Genomic DNA, 11,168 nt, shown 5'->3' on the forward strand with positions numbered 1-11,168 from the left:
ATTTCCTGAGATAAAAGTGGCTAACACTTTCACTGTTTTGTGTTTGTGTGTGTACAGAAATACACAATCGGTAAGGGTCATGTGACTTTGGAAAAGGAATATTTAGGTGGTACAAAATTTTACACCTATTCTACCATAAGTAGATTTATACAGTCCATTGTGTACATGAAGTAGTGTTTTCTTTAGCTAGAAAATGAGCTTTTTTTCACTATCAATGACTTTGCGATTAATTTTTCTTTGTAAGTTTAATAACCACTGTGTGCTTTTAATATTTCTGTTCTCGCTGAATATTTTTATTTATCTTTAAATTATGAAGAAAGACAGCATTTAACCCAATTAAGTGATATGCTCACTCATGTATACTTTTTGGTGTTGATAGTAAGCAATCAATTTAGGCTGGTATTCGCAATATTTAAAGAGTCACCTTCTTCTGACTTTTAACAATGTGTGATGCCATGCTCAGGGGATTGCAGCTGCTCTACTTCGACTCTTAGACTACATAATACCACTGAAAGTGAGTTACTTAGTGAATCTAAGACTCACCAAATTAAATAATTTGAATACAACTTAGAACATATTTAAATAATGACCAGTTTGCAAATATGGTTTTGTTTTTTGTTTTTTGTTTTTTGGTTTTTTTTGAGATGGAGTCTCTCCCTGTGGCCCGGGCTGGAGTGCAGTGGCATGATCTCAGCTCACCACAACCTCCACCTCCTGGGTTCAAGCGATTCTCCTGTCTCAGCATCCCAAGTGGCTGGGACTACAGGCACGCACCACCACGCCCGGCTAATTTTTGTATTTTTAGTAGAGACGGGGTTTCACTGTGTTGGCCAGGCTGATCTCAAACTCCTGACCTCATGATCTGCCCACTTCAGCCTCCCAAAGTGCTGGGATTAGAGGCGTGAGCCACCACACCTGGCCCAATGTAACTAAATTTTTGAAATACTTAAGCTAGTAATACATAACAACTAAACGCAAAGGATGAACCTTGACTGGAAGCTGGTTAACTTAAAAGAAATCCATAAGAGATATTTTGGGAACAACTAGAGAAATTTTAATGTAGAATTTGCATTAGATTATGTTGTTAAATATCAATATATTTAGATAATTATATTGTTATGTTGAAAGATTACTTGTCGTTGAAAAATACATGCTAAAGCACTTACGGGTGAAGCATTATTGTATCTGTAACTTATCTTCTAAAGGCTTTCATAGGTGTGGATCCACAGTATATACATGATACACACTTGCATGTGAGAGAGAAAGAAATTAATTCGGCAAAATATAACAATTTGTGAATCTAGGTATACCAGTATTCATTTTACTCATCTCTCTACTTTTCTGTAGACCTGAAATTTTCAAAATAAAAAGTTGGAGACAACATGCTTATTCTAGTAAATGAAATTAACTTTTTATTAAATGTCCCTATTTTTATCTCTGTTGCTTGTTTCAGAAAAGTTTTAATATATCTAGAAACAGAAAACATTGACTTTTGTAAGAATCAAGTATGTTCATTTAAGACAAACTATTATAAAAAGGAAAATGCCAGGGAGTTTATACTTTGGATGTTATTGTTTTAGAAAATTGAGACTGAATTGCTCTAAACTAAAAATTTACACTATTAATTAGAGAAGGTAGCATTTACTCAGGATATGCATGCAGCAGGAGATTCATAGCCATTCCATCATGAATGGTAGATGGGAAAACTTACTCAGATTGAAAAGCAAAGAGAAGTACCCCCCATTATTGATAAATTGTATAAGAAATGTGAGATAGCTAGATCAATCAGAACTCTTTTAAAAAAAGTTTTATGAAAGCTTAGCAGTTAAAAGGATGCAAAGTTTAAAATTACAGTGTTTTAAGAGTGGTGTAATTGGCAGTGATAATTCTCAGTCACTTTTATGTATTTCTGCACTTACAGGAGGAGCCGAAGACAAGATGTGAGACATGGAAACCCACTGACTCAATGCAGAGGATTTAATCTAAAAGGTATTAAAAATGAGCAATGGCCAATCTCAGTGAACAGTAGCAATGCTTTGTATCACATTTCAGTAAGGGGAAACATTGTCATAGATTCAGGCATTTCACTTTCAAAAATATTTATTATAACATTTCTGGGTATTTATATAGGGTAATTAAAACTTAAAGGCTTTTTGTATGTATACTGAGAATCATGTAAAACAAATATCCGGGAACACATATACTTCAAGTATGTTAGCCGGTAGGTCTTTCACGCAGATTGTAATTACAGATTTTCTTAGCTACTGTTTTCTTTCTGAAGAAAACCTATTTTCCATTTTAAGATTTACTACTGAAGAACCTTAGAACAGCGTTTTTTTTTTTTTTAACTGCAGTAAATATACATAACATAAAATTTACTATTTTAACCATTTTAAAGTTTTCTGTGGCATTAAGCATATTTACATTGTTGTGCAACATACTGCCAGCCACATCTGGATATTCTTCATCTTCCCCAACTGAAACTAGACCCATTAAATACCACCTAACCATTACCTCTTCCCTCCAGCCCTTAGAAACCACCATTCTACTTCTTTATGAATTTCTTATGAATTCAACTACTCTAGATGCCTCATATGGGTGGAATTATACAATATTTGTCCTTTTGTGACTGGCTCATTTCCCTTAGCCTAAAGTCTTCAAGGTCCATTTATATTGTAAAATATATTACAGTTTTCTTCATGTTTAAGGCTGAATTATATTTTGTCATGTGTGCATATATATAATTGTGTGTGTGTGTGTGTGTGTATATATATGTACGTATGTATGTAGGTAAGCCACATTTGTTTATCCATTCATCCATCACTGGACACTTGGTTTGCTTCCATCTTTTGGATATAGTGAGAATCCTGCTATGAACATGGGTGTGCTATGGTGCCAGTTGACAATCCTGCCTTGTGTCCTTCAATTAAACTAATTCCTTCCTTCCCATTCTGACATGGAGTTACCATGTTACAATACTTTTCCTGCCGCAGTCCCACCAAGTAAAAGTATTTCCAAGCAGACCTTCCTTGTGGCTCACCAAGGTGCTACAGATGTGCTGTTTCAAAAATTAACAGTGAGACTCCTATTTCTAATCCTTTTGAGTCTGCGCTTTCCTTTAGTAAAAAATGGCATTCTTTTTACTAACTATTCTAACTGCAAAGAGCAAATTAAGACAGATTTTGCTTACTTGTTCCATACATCTAGTTGAGGGAATAAATTCAAGTTACCATTTCTCCATTTGCTATTTTATAAAAGTGTATCAGTTCCCATTAATAGTAGTAGTTGTCATAGTGGTAAGAATAATGGCAGTGGAGGTAACATCAAAGAAATATTGATGCTGACTGTGTGTCAGAACCTGAGCTAAGTGCTTTTTTATGATTATTTCACTCAATGCTCAAGAAACCATACTAGAGTCTTATTATTCCTGCTTTATTAGTGAGGATTCTGTCCATGTCCACGCTACTACCTGGCAATACTACATGTTTTGCCTAATTTAATACTTTCATTGAGAAACCTATGTAAAAATGCTATAATCCATGTTTTAGAGATGAGTAAAACTGAAGCACAGAGACATCAAGTAACTTGTCTAAGGTTACACAGCCAGTAGTGGTAAGGTCAGGATTTTGCCCTACGTTCCTTTGATTCCAAGGACAGTGTTCTCAACCACTACATTCCACCAAGGCCACAGCTTACTTTCTGCCCTTTCCCAGTGCTTAGCTATTTCCTCTATATAACATTGAGTATGGACTTTAGGAATGGGATAAACTTGGCTTCGGTATTGCCTGACACATTCACTAAAGTGTATTTCCTCATAACTCACAGCCTCAGTTTGCTCAGCTGTGAAAAGCTGAGAAAATGTGGCAGGAGTATTGTAATAATTAAGTTAACAAAGTAATATTAAGAACAATCGTTGGTGTAGAGTAATTCTTGAATAAACATGATTTTCTTATCAACATTGCCTTAATTCACAGTCTTTCCTTCCCTTTACACAAACAAAACGGGTAAACAACGTATCCTATTTTGCTTGTTAAGTGATTACCACTGCTTTTTGCTGGCTGCGATAGTTGTTCACAATTTTGTATAAAAATAAACATGTATATAGCATCTTTACAGGAGAATGTGCTCTAAATTCAGTTGTGTTCTTTCTTTCTCTCTTTCTCGCCTTTTATTTTTGCCTGCTAGCATACAGAAATGCAGCTGAAATTGTCCAGTATGGAGTAAAAAATAACACCACTTTTCTGGAGTGTGCTCCCAAGTCTCCGCAGGCATCTATCAAGTGGCTGTTACAGAAAGACAAAGACAGGAGGAAAGAGGTGAGTAAAGCAGCACAGCAGCAATCCATCAGGGCTTCGGAGAGAACATTAAATCACCATCCCTCTGTGAGGCTCAGATCAAAGGAAAAAGGAAAGGCATATGATCATCTTTTATGTCTTTGGGATGACAAGTGCCACTTTTCTTAAAATCCTTTGTCCTTAAGAATTGATGGATTAATTAGAAATTCTCTCTGCCTGCTCACCTCCGTAACATGGTGATTGAAACAAGAGCTTGGGCGCTAAGACGGTGGTATTGATGTGAGGAAACGTTCGTAAAAGAAACAAGATGTGTGCAAATCCAGAAGCCAAGTTTTCACACAACAGCACCTTTGTGTGATTCACAAGATAAAAGGAGGCTTTTAAAAAAAGTTCAATTTTCCTCAGCAAGAAATTACACTGAACTATAACCTTCACGACAAAGAGCGTTTTTCCGCTGTGTGGTAATCTGTTTCCATTGCTTTATTATTCATAACTCTTGTGCTTTGGTTAGGTAATATATGGAATCATTGTTTATGGGACCATTGTCTTTATTTAGTGATGTGGAAAAAGTCTTTAGATTTTCAAATAAAAAGACACTTACTGAAACTTTCTTGGATTAGAAAGAGCTGGGTTTTTTGAAATAAGGGAGACATTGTAAAATGACATAGGGTGATATATTGTAAATAATGAATTTCATAATATTGATGTCATGTTGTCCTGACACATGAGAAGATAAAAATATATATGTATATATAAAGCCTTAGGGAAGTCTAAAATGTCCCACCATTTGTGCAGCAGAAAGTCTGATGGAGCCAAGGGGGAAGTGGAGCCTTCCGCATTTATGTGTATTCTTCTGTTGTGGGCAATTTGTTTACTACATATTAAGTTAATTAAGCGTGTGTAGACTGAGTACCACCCTAAGCTGTAGAACACAGATACTGCATCAGCGTTACTGAAACAAATGTTGGTTTCATATGCAAAAATACTTTCCGACTCTCAGACTTGTCTACCCAAAGATCTTAGGAGCTGTTTAGGAAATTGTGTGTCCCTCATTACTGGAATATTAAACCATAAGCAGATGACTACTTGCAGGAGGAAATTGAATTATTTGGAGGAAAGATGAGCTAGATGGACATCAGAGCCCCATCATTCTTCTAAAACCTAAGATGCTAACAATACTTTTAGAAAGATTTTAATAATGAAATTTATTATTTATTTGAGATCTCTTTTCTTTGCTGTAAAATCTGTTATCAAAGAAGTCTTGACATTTCTAGAGTCAAATTAATTTTCAATTATTTTGAATGGATATGGATTATAATAATTACCTTGCAGAGTAACCTGGGTTAGAAGACATAATGTGTGATGATGATTACTATACACAAGTGAGTTGTTAGGCCAGGGCAGGAACACAAGGACATGAACAATTCTTCCAGAAGAAGCCTATATGTATATATGTGAATTGGGTAAGTAATACTCAAACAAGGATCAACTAAAAAGTAATTTTCTTTTATTCAGTAGAAAGTTCAATAGAATAATATATAAGTGAATATAACATCTATGATTTAAAATAAATATATATATGTTTGAATATCTGCCATATAAATTAATAGTAAAGTTTAAAATGGAATGTGTTAAGGATTTATTCTCTCTAATAATATTTCCAAAGTTCTGTTTCAGAATGCTCAGGAATATGGAGACTCAAATATTACTATTTTGACTTTTTTTCCAATCTCAAAAACATAAGAATGTAATAATTTAATATTGCAATAACATTAGCTCTAACACAAGTATGAAAGTCTGTTTTGTTCAGAATTTAAGCAGAGCACAATTTTACTTATTTTTAAACTATTAATATTTTACTCAACTTATTCTGATCCTTTCTATTTTAAGAAAACGTGCTTCTCACTCATATTACTGTGTAAACATTAATCATTTTTTTAAGTAAGACAAATGATAAAAGCTCACAGATCAAAGGCAAATAGTTCATACTAAGTAGCATAAAGTGAAGACTGAAAGCCCTCCTCCACTTCAATACTTATTCTCACATTTAATATCTATTGAATAATACGAATACTTATTGAATAATACTAATACTTATGGAATAATGCGTACTCAGTTTTTATTCCCACTGCCCAGAGTAAGGTTCCCAAGAGTTATATATTTCTCTAAATATGTTCTATAGCTTTCCTCCCCTCCACACACACACACACACACACACCCCCCACTTCAATATCAGTACATGTGATTCCAGCTCATATTTCCTGGCTGCATAATACTCCATCTTATGAATATACCTTAAGTTTCTTTTTCAAAGCCATCTATTGGTTAGGCAATTTCTTGTTTTCCTCTTACCGAAAATACCTGCACACATGTGAGAGTATATATTCTAGATAAATTCCTAAAATGTAATTGTGCCAAATATTATATACATGTTTAATGGATTTACCATGTTGGACTCAAAATATTTTCCCAATTTTGCACAAATAGGATAAAATTTCTTTTTTCTTTAATTTCTGAATGTGTTTATACACAATTTGTTTTTGAGGAACATTTAAACTTAGTAAAATTAATTAATGTCAAAATTTTGTTTTCTTCCTCCAAGCGATTCTCTCTTTTCTAGTTCTGTTCTATTATCTTTTAATACTATACTTGCCTTTTTGTGCTTTTTTGGTGCACAAACCAATTGATCTTTGATTTAGATATTATTAGTAATATCTTGTCCATTTGCACAGAACTTTACCATTTAGGAAAACATTTAACATGCATTATCTAATTTTGATTTTGGTCAAATTTCTTTTTTCTTCAATGAAAGAGTATTCTAGAGTATACATGTCAAAGAACCTCTTACCACTTAGGTTTTTATCTATTCATTGGCAATACTACAGGTGGAACTGTAAGGAAGGTTTCAAGCATTTACTGATACCCAGTAAACAATCATTTTTTCCAGTAAAACCTATAAAGTAATTACATATTAATTCATAGCTTTTTATTACCTTTCCTTGTAAAGTAAAACCACTTAGAGGACTTAGAAGATGATGACATTCCAGCTAATTTTTAGACATTGTTTATTTGGGGATAATTGAAAAAGGCCCTTGATAATGTTCAAAGTTCTGCCTCTGCTTATGTATTTTTTATTTAGGAGAACATTCATTCATTGAAACAAAATGATAAAATTCACCCTTTAATTGTGGCTTCATGTTTTCACTAGCGAGTATTTTGTATAAATATAAAAGACTAGAACACCAGGATGGAATAGATATTTTAAAGTATCTATGAGTTTCATTTACATATATTGACTGTGATTCCAATTTCAAAGGCAACCACAATTTTGTGCTTATATATGGAGAAACTTCTATCCAGGGGAAAGCACTTTAAGCTATTTTTGCCGATATGGATAATATCTTCACCCTCTATTAGACTCAATACCCCTGTGACAGTGTGACAAGATCTCCCATGTTTAAAAAAAAAGAAAAAGGCAATGGAACTGACCAAAATTTCATGTCCACTGAGAAGGATGCTAAGTAGTACTCAATACTTTTTTCTCAAATCTGTGAAAGTTGAAACTATTCTGTATATGTTGGTCATAATCTAAGGAAATATAATGTTCAGTTTCAGTAACTTTAATGTGTCTCTCTTTTAGGTTAAGCTGAATGAACGAATCATAGCCACTTCACAAGGACTCCTGATCCGCTCTGTTCAGGGTTCTGACCAAGGACTTTATCACTGCATTGCTACAGAGAATAGTTTCAAGCAGACCATAGCCAAGATCAACTTCAAAGTTTTAGATTCAGAAATGGTGGCTGTTGTGACAGACAAATGGTCCCCATGGACCTGGGCCAGCTCTGTGAGGGCTTTACCCTTCCACCCGAAGGACATCATGGGGGCATTCAGCCACTCAGAAATGCAGATGATTAACCAATACTGCAAAGACACTCGGCAGCAACATCAGCAAGGAGATGAATCACAGAAAATGAGAGGGGACTATGGCAAGTTAAAGGCCCTCATCAATAGCCGGAAAAGTAGAAACAGGAGGAATCAGTTGCCAGAGTCATAATATTTTCTTATGTGGGTCTTATGCTTCCATTAACAAATGCTCTGTCTTCAATCATCGAATTTTGAGCAAAGAAACTTGTGCTTTACCAAGGGGAATTACTGAAAAAGGTGATGACTCCTAAAGTGAGTTTCACACGAACTGAAGTGAGCATGCATTTTCTTGTACGATAGTGACTAGCACTAGACATGTCATGGTCCTCATGGTGCATATAAATATTTAACTTAACCCAGATTTTATTTATATCTTTATTCACCTTTTCTTCAAACTCGATATGGTGGCTACAAAACTAGAATTGTTGCATCCCTCAATTGAATGAGGGCCATATCCCTGTGGTATTCCTTTCCTGCTTTGGAGCTTTAGAATTCTAATTGTCAGTGATTTTATATATGAAAACAAGTTCCAAATCCACTGCTCTTACATAGTAAAAGTCATAAATTCATATGACAGAATGGTTATCAAAAGAAATAGAAAAGGAAGAAGGCATTTAAAGTTGTATAAAAACATGAGTTATTCATAAAGAGAAAATGATGAGTTTTTATGGTTCCAATGAAATATGTTGGTTTTTTTTAAGATTGTAAAAATAATCAGTTACTGGTATCTGTCACTGACCTTTGTTTCCTTATTCAGGAAGATAAAAATCAGTAACCTACCCCATGAAGATATTTGGTGGGAGTTGTATCAGTGAAGCAGTTCGGTTTATATTCTCATGTTATCACCTTCCAAACAAAAGCACTTACTTTTTTTGGAAGTTATTTAATTTATTTTAGACTCAAAGAACATAATCTTGCACTATTCAGTTATTACTGTTTGTTCTCTTCTTTCCTAGTCTGTATGGCAAAGTAAATAATATAAGAAGGAAAAAAATTTGAAGTATTAGACTTCTAAATAAGGGGTGAAATCATCAAAAAGAAAAATCAAAGTAGAAACTACTAATTTTTTAAGAGGAATTTATAACAAATGTGGCTAGTTTTCAACTTCAGTACTCAAATTCAATGACTCTCCCTTTTATTAAAACCAGTCTCAGATATCATACTGATTTTTAAGTTAACACTATGTATTTTATGATCTTTTCAGTGTGATGGCAAGGTGTTTGTTATGTCTAGAAAGTAAGAAAACAATATGAGGAGACATTCTTTCTTTCAAAAGGTAATGGTACGTATGTTCACTGGTCTCTAAGTGTAAATGTAGTAAGTTTTGTGATGAATAAAATAATTATCTCCTACTTGTATGTTTGAATAATTTTATTAGAATAATTTCATACTGAAATTATTTTCTCCAAATAAAAATTAGATGGAAAAATGTGAAAAAAATCATTCATGTTCTCATATATATTTTAAAAACACTACTTTTGCTTTTTTATTTACTTTTTAAGACATTTTCATGCTTCCAGGTAGAAACAGATATTGTACCATGTACCTAATCCAAATATCGTATAAACATTTTATTTACAGTTAATAATCTATGATGAAGGTAATTAAAGTAATTATGGCCTTTTTAAGTATTGCAGTCTAAAGCTTCAAAAACTAAAATCATTGTCAAAATGAATATGATTACTAATCAGAATATCAGAATATGATTATTTAAGTTATGATAAATTATGATAATATATGAGGAGGCCTCGGTATAGCAAAAATAGTTAAAATGCATGACATAACACCAAACTTCATTTTTTGAAGAACCTGTTGTTCCAAATGTGTGTGATTTCTAAAGCAGTTTATTATAATGGTTTGCCTGCTTAAAAGGTGTAATTAAACTTCTTTTCTCTTCTACATTGACACATTTCTATGTGTAAAGCCAAAACCATCTTCTGTGTTTATGGCCAATCTATTCTCAAAGTTAAAAGTAAAATTGTTTTAGAGTCACAGTTCCCTTTGTTTCACATAAGCCCAAACTGATAGACAGTAACGGTGTTTAGTTTTATACTATATTTGTGCTATTTAATTCTTTCTATTTTCACAATTATTAAATTGTGTATACTTTCATTACTTTTAAAAATGTAGAAATTCTTCGTGAACGTAACTGCTGAATGTAAAAGAAATTTTTTTTTCAAAAATGCTGTTAATGTATACTACTGGTGATTGATTGGTTTTATTTTGTGTAGCTTGACAATTCAGTGACTTAATATCTATTCCATTTGTATTGTACATAAAATTTTCTAGAAATACACTTTTTTCCAAAGTGTAAGTTTGTGAATAGATTTTAGCATGATGAAACTGTCATAATGGTTAATGTTCAATCTGTGTAAGAAAACAAACTAAATGTAGTTGTCACACTAAAATTTAATTGGATATTGGTGAAATCATTGGCCTGGCAAAATAAAACACGTTGAATTCCCCAATTATGTTTCTAGCTTTTATTTTTAACATAGGGTTAACTTACTTGTTAGCATGATAGAATCTACTGAATTCATATGATTTTTAAAGATTCCTTTATCCATTTTTGTGAAGGTAATACATCTACTATTTCAAAATTTAAATTGCAGAAAAATGCACACATAAAGCTCTCCCAGTACCAATAGCCCTCATTTGAGTCCCAACCGAAAAGACATCCATGTCATCCGTTTTCTGTGTATACTTCCAAACAAATACGTATTTGTTTTCTCCCTAATATTGTACATCCATTCACATCTATAGACACTTATTCAGAGTATGTTGTGTCTACATTGGAAAAAATACACAGTTTAGGAATGCATGGTCTTTGGAGCCAGATTGCTTGAATTTGAATCCAAGCTAACTCATTCTGGGAAAGTTTTACAATTCTCTCTGCCCTCCTTTCCTATACAAGTTCATACCAGTAAAGCATTAGGACAGAACATTTTA

The 11,168-nt window shown here is 33.3% G+C and overlaps 1 protein-coding gene across 2 annotated transcripts in view; it reads left to right on the top strand.

The window, feature by feature from the left end:
- Nucleotides 1-10,687, top strand: part of SEMA3C (semaphorin 3C) — a 179,608-nt gene extending 168,921 nt beyond the window's left edge. For both annotated transcript variants that reach the window (XM_055283418.2, XM_055283419.1), the window contains 3 exons: nucleotides 1,922-1,989; nucleotides 4,186-4,316; nucleotides 7,936-10,687. In XM_055283418.2, coding sequence (XP_055139393.1) covers nucleotides 1,922-1,989; nucleotides 4,186-4,316; nucleotides 7,936-8,349 — 613 coding nt within the window. In that variant the 3' untranslated portion in view covers nucleotides 8,350-10,687. The remainder of the gene's footprint in view (nucleotides 1-1,921; nucleotides 1,990-4,185; nucleotides 4,317-7,935) is intronic.
- The last annotated feature ends 481 nt before the right edge of the window (nucleotides 10,688-11,168 follow it).

The sequence above is a fragment of the Symphalangus syndactylus genome, chromosome 6 (assembly GCF_028878055.3).
Source record: "Symphalangus syndactylus isolate Jambi chromosome 6, NHGRI_mSymSyn1-v2.1_pri, whole genome shotgun sequence".
NCBI lineage: Eukaryota > Metazoa > Chordata > Mammalia > Primates > Hylobatidae > Symphalangus > Symphalangus syndactylus.